The 20,895-nt window shown below is 45.4% G+C and overlaps 1 protein-coding gene across 5 annotated transcripts in view; it reads right to left on the bottom strand.

Annotated features, from left to right (window-relative positions):
• Nucleotides 1-20,895, bottom strand: part of TIAM2 (TIAM Rac1 associated GEF 2) — a 136,146-nt gene that overhangs the window by 78,603 nt on the left and 36,648 nt on the right. For 4 of the 5 annotated variants that reach the window (XM_030316644.1, XM_030316647.1, XM_030316646.1 and 1 more), the window contains 4 exons: nt 16,099-16,271; nt 13,841-14,065; nt 3,496-3,681; nt 2,652-2,810 (listed from right to left, as the gene is read on the bottom strand). In XM_030316644.1, coding sequence (XP_030172504.1) covers nt 2,652-2,810; nt 3,496-3,681; nt 13,841-14,065; nt 16,099-16,271 — 743 coding nt within the window. The remainder of the gene's footprint in view (nt 1-2,651; nt 2,811-3,495; nt 3,682-13,840; nt 14,066-16,098; nt 16,272-20,895) is intronic. The other variant, XM_030316645.1, reaches the window with a different exon arrangement.

Here is a 20,895-nt window from a genome sequence, read left to right as displayed (position 1 = left end):
TCTGAAGATGTGAAACAGAGCTCAAAGCTGAGATCACAAAACCACCATGATCAAGCTTGTAACTATGTTCCGAATGTGCACAGAACAAAAACTGTGAAGAAATACAGCTAAATATTAAAAGTGGTTGTGTTTGGAGGTGGGTGGCTCAGTTGGTTGAACACCTATCCAACTCTTGATTTCAGCTCAGGTCACGATCCCAGGATCATGAGATAAAGCCCCGCATAGATAGGGCTCTGTGCTGAGCATTGAGCCTGTTTGAGATTCATTCTCTCTCTCTCTCTCTCTCTCTCTCTCTCTCTCTCTCTCTCTCTCTCAAATCAAAAAAACTAAAAGAGATAAATAAAAGGGGTTGTATTTCGGTAGAGGAACAAGGAACAATTTATTTTCTAATTTTTGTCTTCTAGATTTTGTAGTAAAATAATAAACATTAAAGGACTGGCCATTTAAATGGATACCTACAGCACATCTATTTCATTCAGTTATATAAATAAAAACATCATAATTTCGTATCTTTTTGAAACAAACATGTTCAGGAGATGGGCTAGGTGGGTGCCCCAAGAAGGGCACTTGTGACGAGCACTGGGTGTTGTACATAAGTGAGGAATCACTGAATTGTACTCCTGAAACCAGTACTGACTGCACTGTACGTTAACTAAAATGTAAATATTAAAATAAATTTTAAAAAGTAAATAAGTAAATAAATAAAACATGTTTAAATGCTTTTTTCTCAAGAAATCTTACATTAAGAACATTTACTGCGTATGATGGAGTAAAGACCATATTATGCTCATATATAGTTAGTTACATGTCAACATTTAAGAAAAATAAGCAAGTTATCAAGCTATTTATCATCATTACATAGAATGGACTGTCTTGGGGAGCCTGGGTGGCTCAGTCGGTTGAGCATCCAACTTCAGCTCAGATCATGATCTCACAGTTCATGGGTTTGAGCCCCATGTCAGGCTCTGTGCTGACAGCTCAGAGCTAAGGACCCTTGGCTCTGTGTCTCCTTCTCTCTCTGCCCCTCCCCTACTCACACTGTCTCTCTCTCTCTCTCTCTCTTAAAAATGAATAAATGTAAAAAAAAAAAAAAAAAACCAGAATTGACTGTCTTGACTAAAGCCAAAATTTGACTCAAATAACATTATTTAAACTTCACAGAAGTTCAATTCAAAAATTAAGCCCAGCATTAACCAATGGTCTACTGTTGAACTACCATCGATAACAAAGAAATATTTTTCCCTTGATAACCAACACAAGAGAACTTTGCAATTAAAGAACAAGTAGAACCAAAACTTTAAATGTGACACTCTTTCCATCATACAGGAGTATATAAAGATTGTATGGGAGTATGTAAAACAGAGGCCATGTGACAGAAGGTTCATGTGTCTCCGCCCCCTTAGGTCAACCTAACCACCCCCAACCCCCTCCTCCTTTATTGTTTCAGGGCTGTGAACAGGTCAAAGGAGTGGGTTCTATGGGTTATTTATGCAATTCGCAAAACTAGGATACACAATCAAATATCCATAGAACATTATAGAGATGTTACCGGAAGCATATTCAGAATAACAACATGCTAAAAGTAAAAACAAAACTTCGTCAGCCTTAATCACATTGTTCCTTCTCATTGAAATCAGAATATCACAGGACGACTCATCTTTTCAATAGTCTTGGAAAAAATAATAATCCTAAAAACACATCAACCTGCAATATAAAATCCATCATCTTGGGGCGCCTGGGTGGCACAGTCGGTTAAGCGTCCGACTTCAGCCAGGTCACGATCTCGCGGTCCGTGAGTTCGAGCCCCGCGTCGGGCTCTGGGCTGATGGCTCAGAGCCTGGAGCCTGTTTCCGATTCTGTGTCTCCCTCTCTCTCTGCCCCTCCCCCGTTCATGCTCTGTCTCTCTCTGTCCCCAAAATAAATAAACGTTGAAAAAAAAAATAAAAAAATAAAATAAAATCCATCATCTTATACCATATTAACGTCATTAGGAAATGTTTCAGACAGGAATATTCAAAATGTTCTAAAAACCTTCACTGTACACGGGCCCCATTTCAGCAAGAGGGGCTCAGATTATTTTTAAAATATTAGAACAGGTGCCCTGCTTGGTCAATAAGCAGGCTGCAATAGCCCAATGCTGCAGACCTCTGGATCCAGGTAGGTCAAGGCCAGCCCTGGCCTGCAGGCGCTGTGCGAACAAGCATGAGGAAGTGACTTCACCTCTGCAGGTCTCTGGCTACTCATCTATAAAATGGGATGACAAAATGCCTACTTTGTATCATAAAGATGAAGTGAGAAAAGTGGCACAATCGATAGAATTTGGTTGCCGTTAGTCTATTAATTTCACGTGTTTGTTTTAATGGAAACTCTTATGCGGGGGAAAAAATTCTAAAGGCAATGAAGAGTGTGAATTCTTTTCTGATTAGTGTTATTTTTGTGTTCCTGGCGCTGCAGGTGTGAGCAAGGCGAGAATACCTTTACAGAAGCGCCAAAAAGAGGTCGAGCCACTTGCATGCTGTCATTTGGAAAAAGCCCGTGCTAACGGCTGCATTCCTTTGAGTCAACTTTTATCTCATTCTTAATGGATGGTGAACATTTATGATGTGCTGACTATCAAGGATTTTCCACTAAGTCTGCTGTCCCTCCCGTACCGAGGAACTCGCCTGAGTTACGGAAGGTCTTTTCTCCTTCCCTTTTCTTGCCAGCGTGTCCAGTCCTTTTAACGAAGAAAATATGCCCTTCTTGTTTCTTGCTCGCTGGGTCAGGGAGAGTGTTCTCTTCCGGAGAGCAGAGTCATCTCGAGAACATACCTAATTGAAAACACAGTTTAAAAAATCTTAAAATGTCATTATTTGGGGGACAGGACTCACCGTTGCCTGAACAGGAATAAACCTTGCTCGCTTAGCCTGTGTCCTGACCAGCACCGAAAGCTACCGCATGCCTCACATACCAGAAACGCATGCGCCCTTCAGATGCCTCTTATCTGGACAACACGAACCTAGTTACCACTTTCAGATCTCTCCAGGGTGGGCAGCAGGTGGGCAAAATGATCTGCAGACCCCCAGGCGAGAGCCAGTACTCGCCACAGAAGCCAGCCACCCAGAGGCCATTTCAGAAAACCCAGAGAGGCTCCGCGAAGCGCAAACAAAATACGCCTCATTTAGTCCTTGAATTCTTCACACCCCTGTTGCTGTTCTTCAGGGTTTTCTACCTTCCTGACGGTACGAAGCCTACCAGACAGAAAGGCAGATGGAGATGCGAATATTTAATCACGGTCTACGAGTGGCTGGCTTCCTCGAAGAAACAGCGGAGAAGCCAGGGCTCTTGATAGCAGGATGCCTCCCGCCCTCCAGGCCCTCAGTGTCCGGCCCCAGGTGGCCCCTGGTCAGTTACTGGGTCAAGTCATAGGACAGCTGAACTGCAACCAACTGGGAAAAGGTGAGCATCCACAAGTCTCCCCGAAAGCCACTGAAACAGCCTTTCCCGGGAGCTTACCAGAGCATGGAAAGAAGAAACGGACAAGATGCCCAACCTGCCAAGGGCCAGCTTGGAGGGGCGGCTGGCGGCAGCAAGGAGGCTCTTGGGGTTGGGCAGCTCCCCGCCTTGGAGGCTGGCCAGGTAGCAGCGCGTCCTGAACAGGTCCATGTGCAACTTTTCCAGATTCTGCTCCCACTGCTGGATCTGTTTTGGAAAGAATGGGGGTAACTTAAATTAAAATGAGAAGTTTTCGTGGATCCAAGTGAAAATAGGATGCCTTTCACAAACCGCCAAGGAAAAATTTGTTTCAGCAGGTGCCACACGGTTGAAATCAGCCTTCCCTGCTCACCCCATCTCAAGCCCTCCTGCCTAAACACGCCAGGTCTGACGGCGCTGTACCTCATCAGGAGGGCAAGAACAAAACAAAACCGGGGGTCCCAATACAAAACCACACATGCCGAGACAGCAAGACCCTTGTTGAACTCCGGCACCCTGACCCACGGCAACTTACAGCAGGAGGCACACCTGTAAGCTAGTTACTTCACTTTAATTTCCCTGCACATTTACAGCCTATGATCTTCAACCAGATTAATGGAATTGCACACAGACAGAGGCTGGATAATGGACACAGTGACTTTACACTGTTGTGCATTCTGAATAAACGACTCAACATAATAAGAAACAAACGGGGGATACGGGGGCTCCTGGGTGACTCAGTCGGTTAAGCGTCGGACTTCGGCTCAAGTCGTGATCTCGCTGTTCCCGAGTTCAAGCCCTGCATCAGGCTCTGTGCTGACAGCTCAGCCTGGAGCCTGCTTCGGATTCTGTGTCTCCCTCGCTTTCTGTCTCTCACACTCTGTCTCTCTCTCAAAAATAATAAAATAAACATTAAAAAAAAAGAAAGCCAATGGACTTCAGGGATAAAGACAAAGAGAGCTTTTACTCCTATTTTAAACGTATAGAGAATAATCACCATCTATACATATAAGCAGCACCTGGGTGGCTCAGTTGGTTAAGCATATGACTTCAGCTCAGGTCATGATCTCACGGTTTGTGAGTTTAATCCCTGTGTCGGGTTCTGTGCTGACAGCTCAGAGCCTGGAGCCTGTTTCGGATTCTGTGTCTCCCTCCCTCTCTGCCCCTCCCCGGCTCATGCTCACACTCTGTCTCTGTCAAAAATAAATAAACTTAAAAAAAAATTTTTTTAAATATACATCTGAATAAATTAAAACACATCTAATTATTTACACAACTGAAATTTCTATGTGCTTCTTCAAAATTGAACTTATGAACTGGTAAAGAAACATATTCAAATTCTGGGGGGGGGGGCACTCCCCCTTCTTCCAAGGATCAAAACACATTTTGTTTGCGTATCACCTTTGAAAAAGGCTCTAGTCGCTCACCAACACGAGACTCAGCGGCAGGGCAGAAAGCTGGCCTTCCAACGGTGGCCAGAGCCATCGCCACATCCAGGAGAAGGTCTACAGCAAAGGCTTGTCATTAAGATTCACATGTCACTTCATTTGCAACAGCTGCCTCTCTAGTTTGGCCATGTTAGGCATCCAAGCAGATTTTAACTATTCACAGCAAACTTTCCTTTAAGGCCAATCCTTAATACCGGGTAAATGGTATTTTGCAAGATCTCCAACACTAACCACTATGCTCACTGCAGTCTCTCCGGAGAGAAAAGCAGTTACAAAGTCTGGCTTTTCTCCAGTCTCCCTCCAAGTCCTCTGGATGGGTACCTCTGGAAGGTCACCGTATACCTTCTCTACATGAAAGAAACACAATGAGGGGCGCCTGAGCGGCTCAGTCGGTTAAGCGTCCGACTTTGGCTCAGGTCATGATCTCACCATTCGTGAGTTGGAGCCCCCCGTCAGGCTCTGTGCTGTCAGCTTGGAGCCTGGAGCCTGCTTCGGATTCTGTCTCCCTCTATCTGCCCTTCCCCCGCTCATGCTCTTTCTCTCTCAAAAATAAAATAACCATTAAAAAAATTGTTTTAAAAAAGAAAGAAACACAATGGCTACAAGATTTAAAATAATTTGTTGATTCATCATGGTGTGTCAGCAAAACAACAAAGTCCCAGAGTATTCTGAAATGCTCAATCTCCATAGTGAATTGAACCTGTTTAAGCTTCTGCACATCCTTATTAGCGATGCGATAGCCTCCTGGGGTCAGCCTTTTATGAAAACCAGAATGATGTGTTGGCTTTTAAAAATGAACACGTCCAGGCCATATACTTGAAGAGTCTATTCATTAAGCGTGAAGCCCATTTCAAACTCCAACAATCCTGGTTCATAGCCTTAGTGAGGACCACAGCTCTAGACTAACAGGACAGTCCAAATTGAAACTGCAAATCTCTTCTTGAGCTTGCCACACGAGCGCATTCTAGATTCCAGAAGTAACGAAAAGGTATTATGCAACCATGAGCTACCAGCTACCAGAAGCTGTGAGGCACAGTGAAAACTATACTCCCAGTTCTGCCTCTCAAATATCTTCTCTAGCGGATTCCTGAAAATCCACAGTTACAGATGCATTCTTTTGTCTTCTAATAACATGTAGATGTTTCCAGATTGGGTAGTCTATTAAAGCATATCCCTCATTTATACCTCCATGTGAAACCGTTTATGAGGTCATCTCTAGAGGCTCTGTTGGGGGTGGAAGCATCAGAGGAAAGAAAACCAGTGGGGCACTGGATACTCCAAGAAAAAGAAGCCCATGCTATCCACAGTGGATTAGCAAGACAAAAATAAGAAGTAAAATAAAATCTGGGTCTAGGTCAATCGTGAGAGATTAGGGAAGACGAAACTCCTATTTTCGCTGAATTCTGCAGTTTGCCAACATTTGTTTTTGTTTTTAATGTATTTATGTGACTCCACACCAAAACACCACTGGAAAGTGAAGACCACACTGGCTCAGTGATACCCAGGCAGTCTTAAAATCTTGTCAGAAACACTGTGATCATCGTCAGCCTAGACATTTCCACCCAAAATGCAGTTAAATTCATGAGAAGAAAATGGATTCAGATGCTTACATCGTTGGGAGACCCAGACAGCATGAAGATGGTCCCTAACATATGTGATGATGCTTCAAGAGAACTACTATCTCAGTCGATACTCTACATTGTAGAGGTCGTTTTAAAATTGAATTTCATAAAAAATGTAAATGAAAAGGGACTTGATGACTTCTCCATTTCAACAATGTTTCCCACGTTCATCCTGACTCAGCCTTTGAAATGGTTCATTCTGTGTCTGTCAACTTGACTGGGCGATGGGGTGTCCACAGTTATGGTCAAACGTTATCCTGGGTGTTTCCATGAGGGTGTTTTTGGGTGAGATTAACATTTAAATGGGTAGGCTGAGTAAAGCAGATGGCCTCCCCAATATGAGTGGGCCTCGTCCAATCAGGTGAAGGCTTGAATAAAGAACAGAAAGGCTGACCCTTCCCCAAGTAAGGGAGAATATCCCTCCTGCCTGGTGACCTTCAAATTGGGATACTGGCTTCTTTCCTGCCTTTGGACTTGAACTACCAGCTCATCCTGGGTCTTGAGTCTGCCAACCTTCGAATGGGAAGGACACCATCAGCCCACCAGGGTCTCCAGCTTGCCGATGCTGCAGATCATGGGACTTGCGTGCCTCCACAGTCACATGATTATGTTCGTGATAATAAATCTCTTTATACATATTCTTTCATACATCCCACTGGCTGGGTTTCTCTGGAGAACCCTGGCTGATACAGCCTTCAGCTCCATAGATTCCTGTAGCAGAGTCAGTCATCATTAGTCACATCTATTCCATATCTAAAGACAATATTTCTCTTGTTTGGAAGGCTGTGGTTCTTTTAAATGAGGATTTGTGGCTGGATAAGAAACAATGAAATATTCCATTTTTCTTTCCACGGACTCACCCAAGTTGTAGGAAAGGAATTGGGAGAATACCAGGTAAAAGTATCAGGAGGGCATGGATTCACATGCTCGGGTTACTTGGAGGGAAGGGGGAAGTAGATAGGCTGATGGACGAGTCCAAAACAGACCCTGTGACACTGAGAAAGTCCGCCGACTTAGGCAATGAGCTTGCAATTACCACAACCTCATTTCTCAGCGGAGGAAACTGAAGCCCCAGAGGGAGGTGACTTGACCAGGGCCCCGTAACGAGCTAGCCCTTCCAGACCCGCAAAGGCCCAGAGAAGATACTGAGGTGAGCAGCATGTGTGGAGAAGCTACCATCAAGCACTTGCAAAGCAGCCCCTGAATCGCAGGCCCTCTCACTCGTAAGACTCGTAATGTCTGTGTGCCATTCAACACCCACTGCGGCAACTCTCCTGTAAATTTTCATCCAACTGTTGCCTTTACTTCTCCCCCAAATCCCCAGGCATTCCATGTGGAAGGGAGACTATCTACCCTCTCACTTGGGTGCCCCATTCGTACTGAACACTTTGCCTTCAGTCTCCTTCCAGGTTTGATGTACAAGTTCAGCCCAAATTTTAAGTGACATTAACTAAAAAGATAAACATACTTTACAGTTACCCCTCAAGGATGAGACAAAGGAGGAGATAAAGATACGTTTTTATAAGGCAGAGAAACAGAAGACAGTTTTGTAGCTATTGCAATGCTGCCTCGGTAAATTTTAATCACCATCATCATTAACACAGTAATGTTATCTGACATCACATTTATCAGGGAATTTCTGGAGACTTTTTTTCTAACATTATCAAAAACTAAAATGCCCAAAATCAACTCCCTTAATCGTGGCTGTGTTTCCCTTTTCTAAATTCCTTAAACACTGATCATTGTCCCTAGACATTTCTTTATCTTTTAAAATAAATATCAGGACATGAAAATAAAAACTCAAATTCTATGCAGATTGAGCTTTTATTTCTTCTAACATCCTGCACAAAACAGAAAAATGGCATGAAGAAAACTCACTCTAAGGAATTAACTTCCACTGCAAAAGAAAAAAATCACAAAGAACAACATTAAGGAAGAAAACCCCCCACTTAAGCACTGTCACAAAAGCAGTACAAAAGTTTCCTCCTTAATATTGCTAATATAGCTATATTTATTTAATGAGCTCAGAAAGATTATGGTCTGCTGTAGAAAGTGGGAGGGGAGGAGAGGAAGCCTCATGCTAAAAATAACAGATGAATAAGTGATACATAAAAACGATGACAAGCACATTCCTGCCACACCCAATACCCCTAGAAAAATATTTTCTACCATTCAGTCATTTGATCACAGCATTTGGTCATTTGTCCATTACAAGGTCTGTCCTCAAAGATCATTAGTCTTTCCCTCTTGGTAGAGCAAGTTGAAGTATTTTCCAAGCACTACAACCTAACCTTCTCAGGAGAATCCTGCTAGCGACAGAGACTGCACTGGAGTTAACTAGTGGGCGGAACACCCAGCTAAGGCTTAGAGAATCTGTTTTGTTTTGTTTTCCTTTGAGAGAGAATTCACACGTCGTAAAATTCACTCCAATTTATAATGGATACACTTCCTATCAAACCGAGCCAAAGAATTCAACTTATGGAAATCATTTAAAACCTAATTTCAATTTGCTATAAAACCACGGATCACATGATCAATCAGCAAGCAAAACACAATCTGATTCACAAAAGTCTTATCGAGAGGCAACAGAGCCCAGTGGCTAGTAGTTGGTAGTAGTTTGTAGTCAAATCCCAGCTCCACCACTCACTGGCTGTGTGATGTTAGAAAACTGACTTAACCTCTCTCAGGGTGTGTTCACTCATCCATCCAACAGGTGATATGTACAACTTTACCTCATGGAGTTACGGTGAAATCATACATGATGGTGGCCTGAGGTAAGAGCCCTGGTAAATAAACTCATGGGCCCTGAGGACCGGGAGTGAGGCCAAAGAGAGGATATGTTAGCTGGGAATGAAAAAGGGAAGGCCTGAGGGAAGGAAGGCCAGAGCTGGCGTCAAGGAGCGGGGGCGGGGCCCACACAAAGAAGAGCCCAGTGTACCACAGTGAAGAGGACAGAAGACACAGGTACACTCACACACCACCTGGCGCTTTGTTCGATGGATACAGAGACAGAAAAGTTACAGATCCTTCAGGAGCTCATCTTTCAGACTAAGAGCAACCTTATGCACAAGGCGATAATTATAAAATAATGTGATGAGAGCAATAAGAGACCCCGAAATTATGGCAGATAAAAGAGGTCCCTGCTGGAGTGAGTGGAAGGAAGTCAAGGGAAGCCTCCTGATAAAAGTAATCCCTACACCCTTCATCACAGATGAGAAGGGGTGAGCCCAATGACAGGGGGCGGGGCAGGGGACAGGGCATGTCTGTACATAGATGTGTGGCCCATATGGGTCTTCTCTGCCTGAGGGGGGGGTGGGGAAAGGAAGGGGTGGAACCTACAGGAAGTCTGGCACTGCTAGGAGAGGTTATCAGGGGCTTCATCTTATAAGGAGTAGAAGCCAGGAAGGATTTTTAAACCTGGCAATCACATGATCAGATGTGCTTTACAGATGCAAACACTCTGGCCTGGTATAGAAGAGGCATCTGAGGAAGGGCAAAAGTGACGGCCTCTGCCGCGGTACAGGGAAGGAAGAAGACATTCCTACCTGCCCCTCCAGCTCTCACCTGCACACCGTGTGCCTGAAAACTCAAATCGCCGCGGTGTCCCGGGTGGTTGCAAAGCACTCTGCCTCTGTTCCCGCTGACTCTTGGCCTGGCATTCCCTTCTCCATTCCTCTCCTGATTAACTAACTCCTCACTCTTCAAGAAGCAATGCAGGCACCCCTCCTCCGGGAAGTCTTCCATGACTACACAGGAGGCTAACCTTCCCATTTGTCTTCCACAACAGTCTGGAATATCATTTGCCCTGGATTCATTAAATTATGTTGAAATTATATGCTTAACTGTCTGGCACCCTGCCAGGCTGAGAGCCCCTGAGGGCAAAGACAGCATCTTTCTTGAATCCCCGGGCTGTGCACATTTGCCTGGCCCAGATACGCACTTAATATTCACTGAACTCAAGTGAAAGCCCAGAACCTCCATAATCTGGCCTTATCTCCTCAAATCCCTTTCGCCAATACCTCGCTCACCAATGTTTTATTCCCCAAATGGCTTCCCACAAGCACACACCCATATCATATTTTCCTCAAGGCCTTGCTTACTTTGCCCCCGCCCCCACCAACTCAGTTTCCAACTGCCTAGATTCAATCCGTCCTCTTTACCTTTTCGGAACTTTGAGTAAATATTTAAAAGAAGTCCACGTTTCACAAAGCCCAGAGCAGACAGGAGCCCGGCGACCAGCCTGCAGCCCCCACCACATCTCCCGCCCTATTCTGACTGCCTTCCCCCCACTGCCCCCCCCCCATGCCCGGGGCCTCATTAACAAGGGGAAGTGAGGAACACACGGAGGGCATCAGGATGCAGGGAAGCCACCTGGGGGGAAGCCAAGATCCACGAAGGGTGGTGAGGTTTTGTCCCTGTCTGTTTGTTTAAAATAATAAATGGAAAGGAAAATAAAGTACCAACTGGACTTAATTTATAACTCTTCCTCCCTCAGAACTTCAAAAGGCATCCAACGTGTAGACAGCTGCACGGGCCGCTCCACGTTGGATAGGCTCGAATGAAAGCTGCGTCATCCTGCCCCACACAATCTCAGAAAGGCCCTGGGACCAGCCCACGTGATGGTCTCTTTCAAGCAGAGCACGTTACCACCCAACACTATGAAGATCAGCCGTTATTATCGTGATCGCGTCGTTTTATCTTTCTAGTTGGATAGCGAGTACACAGTGATCTCCTCCACCCAAGCACATCAAAGAAAATCCGTTTCCAGAGACTTTACTGTCCATGATGTAACGTACCCCGTAAATTCTGCTATCATTAGGCTATAAATGACCATATCTGAGGTTCTGGGGGGGGGGGTCTCTGGGGGAAAGCGCTACATAGATAAAATATTTTCTTTGACGTAAAATAAAACATAGTGGCGTGGAGATTTTTAAGCGGTAAGTAGACAAAGCACTACTGCTCTTTTAAAGAAGCTTTTAAAAGGGAGTTTAGAGAAAAGTATACAGTTATGGGGTATTTGGGAGGTCGTGTTCTTATTGGTCTGGATTTGAAAACATCTTTGCCTTCGTAGCTTCACGTAACATTCTCTAGTCGAAGACCATCTCATAAAACTAATCTTAAGCATGTGCTTGTTAGCTGCCTTGACTTTTCATATTCTTTGCGTCTGCAAGTAAAGAGCTAAAAGCTCTCTTTACAACCATCTGGCAAACGAGCTAAGGACAGTGAGCGTAGCAAATGTAATTCGTGGTACCCACTGCAAAGACCTCTGGGAAAACAGGACTCAAGTACAACCTTAAAAACTGCCGATATGGCAAGGAGAGTATTTTCAGGTGGAATTTCTAAAGATCAATCCCAACTGTTTACCAAAAATTCACAAGTGCAACAGGAGAAGGGAACTGTGTATACGGGGGGGGGGGGGGGGGGGGGGTGATGGTAGGACGAACCGAAATGAAAAAATTAGTAGGATCAGGACAGTGTGCTTCAAATAACTAATGTAATGATTCTGGTAAAGAATGCATAATGTGCCACAAGTAAGAATTAAAAGAGCTTCTCTTCAGCCAACCAAACCATCAAAGACCCTTGGGTCTGTATAGGGTTTTATGTGAATGTAACTCCCCTCCCAGAGATACCATAAATTAATCATTGGTCAGCTATAAAAGACACTTAATGAAACTGCATTATGGCATAAAATTACATTTACTGAGAATGTGTATTTTTTTTTGTTTGTTTGCTTGGATTTCCTAGGGCCACTAAAAAAGGAAAAGGGAAGGAAAAGGGGGGCAGTCCAAGAGCCTCTGAATGTTGCCCAATTTCCCTTCTCGCCATCGACCCAAACATTTGACATTATATAAGGACCTAAAGACTCCAAGGTGGACATCCCTTTATAGGACTAAAGTATGGCTTCAAAGGTAAATTTTAGAGAGCCAACAGAAGTTAAAACCACATTTTTCCCATATAATCAGCCCGAGACTGTTTTATCGGGGCGCCCCAAACACTGAGACACCTGAATCCAGGAGTTCCACCTCTGAGGACAGACAGACAACTGTGGCTCCTGGATCCTGGATATTCAGGACCACACGCGAGATGTGGCACAGGAAAAACCGGAAGAACCATTTCTCCTTCTTCGAAAGCTTTGTGATTTGTCAGGTAACCCTGACCAAGGCTCACATCCCTACACGCCACAGAGACTGAAAGCTGGGAGATCGGGACCTGCCTCTGCATCTGAACTCTTCCCAGACTGAGCAGAGGAGGCTGCTCAATCAGAAGCAGGCAGAGGGCAGAGAACACGGGGTGAGCTCCTGGGGGTCCTACTTCCTCCTGTGGCTGTGTTCCTGCCAAGCTCCCGAACACCTGCCACCTCTCTCCATTCTCTGCTGGCAGCTTCAACTTTTTTTTCACTTCCTTGTTAACTGGTAGTTTGTAGTTTGCTAGCAGGTCCTCTTTAGATAAATGGCGTATTCCGTTTGAGGAAGAGTTCAGGAGTATCAGATATGCTGAGACACTACGGAATGATAGAAATTCTGTACTCCGAAATCCATTTTCCATATAAATCGTTAAGCTTCTATAGTGTCACCCTGCATCAGGCCCTGGTAACTGCACATCCAGTGCTGTCCCACCAACTAACAGACTTCCCGATGTCATCTGTCCTCCAAATCTGATTAATCTTCTAAAGATACGATGTTCAGCCTGCACTTAGGAAGACGGAGATGCTATGACTTTCATGGACACGTGTCTAAGTGCTCAGGGTGCGTGCACAAAGGAAAACATATTAAAAAGCTGCTTCTCCTCCTACAAAATGCAAACAGCATAGAAACTAGCTGTTTAATTATGATACGAATGTGGAACTAGACCGGAGAAAGCATCGTCCTTTAGCATCTTATCTGTTGGCAACATATTTTTTTTTTTTTTGGAATCCACGGACACAGCAATAGCTGTATGACGCCAAACCAAACTTTCTGAAGCCACCCTCTGTATCAGAATCCTATCTAACTGTCTAGTGGTTTCATTACAGAAATCTCGGTCTGAAAGTGACAACATACGAGACGATCAGCGAGGCACGAAGAAGCCGTTCAAGATTATGAAAGAAGATCTGGCCACAAAACGTTCCGCTGTATGTATAACCACCACCAAATGTTGTAAAGTCTACCGCCATCACCGATGTCACAAAAGTGCTGCCACTGAGTACTTGAAATGAGAAGCCACAGAAACTATCTCCCCCGGAGGTGTAAGAAACATCACCACCATCAGTTTGCATCCGAACTCAGATTTTTGCTGAGTGACATGAGCAATGAGAGAAAACGCGTAAATAAATACTACCTGGTTTTCGATGGCTTTCCTGTTCTTTGGGTCGCTCACCACGGACAGCTGTAACTCTGCCATCTTTCTCATTTTGCTGTCCATGTCTATCTTCTGAACAAGGTTTTTGGTCTGGTTCTTCAGCAGGCGAACTGTGTCCTCTTTTCCATGTTTCTTTGCAAAAAGGGATGCGCAAGCTGAATGTATGGCAGTGACCCAGTTTTCCAGATCTGTCTGGCTAGTGGCCTAAACACGGGGGGGGGGGGGGGGTGGAAAAAAAAAAACCTCTTTGGAATTGTTTTACCACAAAGCATTCTCCAAAGCGGGAGGCTGGGCTTTGATGTGTAAAACCCAAGAAGTACCTTCACTTCATAAAAATGGTTTAATTTCAAAAACAGACCCAACCACTCAGCTCAGATTTGCAGACTTCCTGGACTCGGGAGGGTCTGAGAGAATGCCCAGAGCACAGCAGAAATAATCGTGCAGCCCCAGATCCGACAGGAAGACTGACCACAAACAAGCTGTAGGCCAAGAGCAGAGGAGTAATCACACCAGGGCACATCCACTCAGCTCAGGGTCCTTACACTATGCTGTTCTCTAAATGGGAATTTATCTTCATAATTTTAATACAGTGAGAAAACATGAGAGCTTAAAAGGTTAAAGTCTGAAACATGGACATGAAATTTCATCTACAGTATGAACTCTGTTATGAAATCTATAAAAGAATATTGGGGGGATGCACACAACATTAAAATAGTTGTCCTGGAGCATGGGGAGTATACAGAATGGTTCTTCTTTCTCTGCTCTTCAGTTAACTTTAGACACAACGACTACATGCAATTTCCATGTAAGAAAAATATCTTAGAAATAAAACAAGTCTGGATAAAGCAGCATGGGAAAAGATTAGGATTCTAAGCAGGCCGAAAAGCCCTTTCCATTCCCTTGATCTCCAGAAATAACCACACAGATTCAAGCTATGGATGGATCCCCCAATTAGCTCAGGGATCACACAACAGGACCTACTGGGCAAATTTCTTAGGACTACAGATATTTTGTCTGAATCACAAAATACTCATTTCACACTTGCCCCTAAGATCTCTGTGTGAGTTTAATCCAATGTTCTTACCCTCCCTACAGTTCAGATTAACAGCAATTCGTTACTTGGCCTTAAAGCATCGTAGAAAGTCTCAGTAACCTGTGTTAAGAGAAGGAAAATCCAACTTCAAGCCCTGAATCTTTTAAGTCAAGTCGGGGATAGCAATAAGGCCAGAAGCCCTATGAGTTTACCCGGTACCAGCCACAGGAAATCCTTTGCAGGGAATTCTAGATTGCCCAAGTCAGCTGAGAGAACACTATGTTGTTCTGCAGGGCTCCGGGACCAGCATCATCAAGACACCTGAACCTAGGACCCAGCAGGTCCTTCCGTGAACCTTTCTGACCAGATACAATCTGCAGCCCCAACTGGGTCTCCAGGCAGGACTGGTTAGACTGGGGAGCACTTGAGAAGCACACTTCTCTTCCTTCACTTCTACCTCTTTTGAGTTAATTGGTAATAACAACAGCACTCGGGGTGAGGATTCCTTTAGCACTTAACACACGCAGTTCTTCATCCTCAAAGCAATCCTCTAAGCCACTGTCCCCCTACTGGTTGTGGGCTCCGAAGCTCAAAGCAGTTCAGTAAGCACTCTGTCTACGGTGACCCGACCCACAGCAGCAGGAGCGCCCACCGAAGCCTGACACCAATAGGAAACTGCTAAGAGCTGTATCAGCAGCTACCTTGCATCTTAACATCCCAAGCCCACTTCCACTGGAAAATGAGACTTCCCAGCATTTGTCTCTAAGGTTTTCCTGAAAAGCTGCTTCTTTTACTCCTGCTGGGATTCTTGGGAAAAGTCTAAAGCCATATTCTGTAGGCCTCTCTGAAAAGCCTCCACTCTGGGAATTTCAGACCTGGCACCATTAGATCACGAGCTACTCCAGGATGGGGAATCACGATTTTTCTCTCTTCAGAGCCTCCCGATCCTCCTGTGGGCCCCAGCTCAGCATCCGCAGGGCATCCCGAGGAAGGCCTGCTCTAGGAATTACTGGATGTGCCCCGGCCCCGTATCACCGGACAGTGAGCAGAGGCCAAGCTCTAGCTTGCTTAAGCCCCAACCCAAAGCCCAACTGCGCTTTTCCTCTACTTCACTGCTGAGCTGTGCCTCTTCATTCTGCTCCTTTCTATCCTCATAGTACACAAGCCCTCGTCTCAAACCCCCATTTAGAAAGCTCGGCAGTACCTGGAAAAGGTAGACATCTCCGAAGGAGTTGCTGAGGCAGAACACGTTCTCCTTCTTGGGATGCTCTGGGACGGACTGCACTATGCTGTCTTCCGCAAACAGGGCACACCGAGGGGCGCTACTCTGGTCCGTGCAATTCTTCCCATACGTCTCGTAGAACAGCAGCGTGCATCCTAGGAGAGAGAAGCAAAAGAACATCTGTGCCACTGTCCTGAGGATCCAGGAAAGTATAGAGAAGCTAGGGGATACATCTAAAAGAGAAAAGGAAATGGAAAGAGACAACCACGTAACACAAAAGGAAACCGTGGCATCCAAAGTATGCCTTGTTGTACTAGCATAACTCAAGTGAAAACGACATGTTTTTGTAAACATGGTATCAGTGATAACAATACCAAGCACTTATTACTGCTTACTCTGTGTCAGAAATTCTTCTAAGTTCTTCACTGGCTCATTTAGTCCCTACAGCAGCCCCAACAGGTAGGTGTGGTCATTAACCCCATTTTACAGATGAGCAACTTGGAAGATTATACCATCATGCAGGTCCCACAGCGGGACTGCCCAGGAACTGGCCCCAGAGCTCCTGTTCTTTTTAAAATTTATTTATTTTTGAGAGAAAGTGAGAGAGCAGGGGAAGAGGAGAAGGAGAGAGAGAAGGAGAGGGAGAATCCAAAGCACATGGCAGTCTGATGTGGGGCTCAGACTCGTGAACTGCAAGATCACAGCCTGAGCCAAAATCAAGAGTCGTGAGCTTAACCCACTGAGCCACCCAGGCGCCCTGAGCACTCGCTCTTAACCACACCACTGAGTTATTAGATCTGAATGCAGGAAGCCACAGAAGACCCATGTGCATTAACCAAGGGAGCTTCTACGCTTAAAAATGGGGTAACAAGAAACCGAGCTTACCTGGAGAACTTTGCCATTTATGAGAAAAGTACCCAGTTAATTCTCCAAATGCCACGTAAAATAACTTAATATTAGTATATTCTTTTATGTCACAGTAAGAGGAAATAACAGTACACATTTCACTAGTTTAGAGTAAGAGGGGAAAATGAAACTAAACATCCCTCGACTTTAAAACATTACTCCAAAAATGCCTGCAAGTACACAGCTTTCCATTAAAAAGCCAGTGAAGTATTATAGGTAGAAGTTGTTAAGGATCTACTCTGATAATTAGATAGGAGTGCCTTATAATTATCAGACGCAGTCTTCAAGCAAATTCTAACATGCTCACAAGTATGTTCTCTTGTTCAAAAACCTTCATCCAAAAAAACACTTTCGAGCACTTCTCATGTGCCGAGCCCTGCCACCCAAATGTGGCTGATGAGGTCACCATCCCTCTGCTTTGCAAAAACCTCTTACACTGATACTAAAGAAGCACCAGCCTGCTCTCACCTACGCTGCGAACGAATGTGGTCCACGGCATGCCTGTCTTACTCTCTGAGTTAGGAGTCCTCATTCACACAAGTGTAAATGTTTTCAAACGCTATTCCATGCTAGCCAGCCTCACTTCTTCCTTCAAAACCCAATGTGAATCTGGACAAACAAGTTCAGATCATGGGATCCAGTGCAGCACAGAAGCCAAGAGAAAAAGAGGCCAGCAGGTAGCTAGCTCTGCCCCCAGCAACAACATCACCAGGACACCACTTTCTCCCTCCGTGGTACTTAATGATCTCAAGAAGCATGAGCAATCTTTCTCCCTGCAAACAAAAGGCACCCACACTAAGGCTGAGAGAGGCTGTTGGAAGAAGGAAAAACATCAGCAGGTATCCAGCCAGAGCCGCTTCTCCAGGACTGAGCCAGTCTGCTTTTCCAGCCACGGATGCAGTGAGAAACGATGCCCCCAAACGTTTCCATCAGGAAACGCCTGAGGGCCGCTGTGATGCCATGACCTGGGGATCCGAGGACCAGGGTCAAGGTGACAGATCCACGCCAGCTCTGCCCAGTCCAAATTCTTTCCGACAGGTTAACATTTACTTCCCAGTTTCCCTATCACTGTACTCCCAGCAGCCGTGGTTTGAATCATTACATCTAGAGGAAACGAACACGATTTTGGGCAGGTGCCAAGCTGCCGCCAAGCCTCACACCCTATCGACAACAGACCGCAGCTCTACCGTGACAGTGTGAAACCAAAAGAGGACATGTCACCCTAGCCCCAGGCCGGGATGTAAAACGACAGGCACAAATTGTGTTGCCATCAGATTTAAAGAACAGCAAATCGGCCGTAAACCTATCACCTCAAAGTTCTCTTCATCTGTGTCTCGAACACTGGGGAGGTAAGTTGGATGGAAAGGGGCCCATCCGAGTCAGTGCCGTCTCCTGCCCCCGCCGCCCCCACACTGCATTTCGGCCATCAGCCCTGCCCTGTCCCCGCCAGGAGCCGGAGTTGGCCTGGAAGGCTGACAGCGGAAGTTCTTCTCACCACGGTAGGAGAAGGAGAAAACGGACTGGAACAGCAGTGGGAGGACAAGAACAGGTGAGGTACTGCTAGAAACATTACCAGCGGGCAAAAGAATCAGTCGCCTTCCCTCAAAGCCACCTTTTCTTTGACGCCCTCTCAACCCACACGCATCACATCATACTCATCTGCCCTATCACATGGCAGAACCACCAGAAATCCCAAATTACTCCATGAACCCCTCTCCCGATGTCGTGCGTTCTGAGGGATTAACTCTTCAACCTTGCCAACTGCCCCACCCAGAAGTCCCCTGTGAGCCACGTGAAAAGCCACTCATTGGAGAAGACACAGAGAGAGAATTACCTCTGTTAAAGATTTATTACATCCTCCAAGCCCTAGAAAATGTTTCTACCTTTAGCCTACTATATATTCAACACAGGTACACAACCAGTGTGCTCCTAGCTGCTCTCCCAAGAACACTGTTTCCAATTTATTTACACAAACACTTCGAAGATAATTTTAAAATTCTGCTTAAATGTGCATGTGTGTATACATACATACACACATGTGTGTGTGTGTGTGTGCGCGTGTGTGTTTTTAACAAGGATTAAACCAAATAGTTAAGTCTCAACATTACAACTTGGATTCTAAGCCAAGAAAGTTGAACTCAACCCATTGAATTCCCAGAGGAAAGAGGTGTAGAAAGCCACATGGAAAAGGTTATGCTGGGGAAAAAAACATCTTTATCGCATGCCTTTCCTTGGCTGCAAAGGAAAGGAAGGAATGTGTGCTTGATAACATTTACACTCACAAAGCACCCTTTATCCGTGGGTCCTGAGGTGTTTTATGAGCAAGCTCGAGACAGCAGCGCGCAGGCAGGAGTGTCGATCCTGGAAATGTCGAACAACTCAGGACCACGCCTGCCGCGGAAGTCCCTGGGGTAGCCTCCACGATGGAAAACAAGAACCCAGACGGGAGCTCTTCCAACAGTGAGTGATACCTGCCTGAATCTCTCCCAGGAAACCTCCGACAATCTGGCTTTGCACAAGCGTCTGCAGGAGCAGGGAACTCGGGAAGATGGTGTCCCTTCCACTTGCTCATGACTCTGGTCACGGTTGTATTTCTTTTTTTTTTACACTAATTCAGAATCTGCTTGCCTTCCATCTATTCGTGCCATCCCAACCTCTGGAGAACCAGAACAAATTCAGTGTCTCTTCTATAGGACTGCTGCTCTCCGCCACGCCAGTCCTTATTTTCTGCAAGCTCAATGATCCTGGATCCTTACACCATCCCCCATATAGCATGGCTCTAAATCCCTCTGGTGTTCACCGACGGCCTCATTTCTTACAGCAGGTTATGGACACACAAACACACACCGTCACCAGCCCCCCACCACAGCCCCACGGGGTGTACCCTGGGCGATTTTCAGAGCCATTAAGACAGGCAGGGAACAACTTCCCAAAGCATCGATTTTATTTATTTTCTAATGTTTAAGTTTGAGACAGAAAGAGCCTGAGCAGGAGTTGGAGAGGGGCAGAGACAGGGGAAGACACGGCATCCGACGCAGGCTCCAGGCTCTGAGCTGTCGGCACAGAGCCCGATGCGGGGCTCGAACCCACAAACTGCCACATCATGACCTGAGCCAAAGTCAGCTACTTAACCAACTGAGCCACCCAGGTGCCTCCAAAACCATCAATTTTAACAAACAGGTTTTACATTGAAAAATAAACATAAGTAAATACAATAAATAAATACAATAACTAAAAAATAGATACATGTCACATTATGGAGTGGAGTGCAACTCTTTCAAACATCATGCAGGAAGGAGGCAGCTTCAGACTGTGACTCATAAACAATTTCATAGGCTCACTCCCCCAGAGGGGACATTTTCACTCCCCTCTCCAGTCAAAAATACCTCTGGTGGACCCTATTCAAGAACCCTCATCTTGTTTGCTAACAGGTCTCCTGCACTATCTTGCCCCCAAGGACAGAAATGGCCAGGTCCCCCCAGGGCAGAGGAAGGAGAGACTGATGTGGTTGTAGAACATGGGACATCTCTAGAGTGGGAGAGAGCCAAAGCATAAGAGACTCTTAAAAACTGAGAACAAACTGAGGGTTGATGGGGGGTGGGAGGGAGGGGAGGGTGGGTGATGGGTATTGAGGAGGGCACCTTCTGGGATGAGCACTGGGTGTTGTATGGAAACCAATTTGACAATAAATTTCATATATTAAAAAAAAAGAAAAAGACCATGGGACATCTCTAATGATGAAGCCAAAGATCACATTTACTCTTTTAAACCACATTTACTTTTATCTTGACTTCATCACATTGGAAACCATTCAATGAACGGCCTCCAGACCAAACCCCCAAGTCTCCTTCACTTGTAATACCCTGGAGCCAC

The sequence above is a fragment of the Lynx canadensis genome, chromosome B2, assembly GCF_007474595.2.
Source record: "Lynx canadensis isolate LIC74 chromosome B2, mLynCan4.pri.v2, whole genome shotgun sequence".
In the NCBI taxonomy this organism is placed as follows: domain Eukaryota; kingdom Metazoa; phylum Chordata; class Mammalia; order Carnivora; family Felidae; genus Lynx; species Lynx canadensis.
The sequence above is the reverse complement of the archived record's forward strand: the minus strand, read 5'-3'. Positions and strand labels throughout refer to the sequence as shown.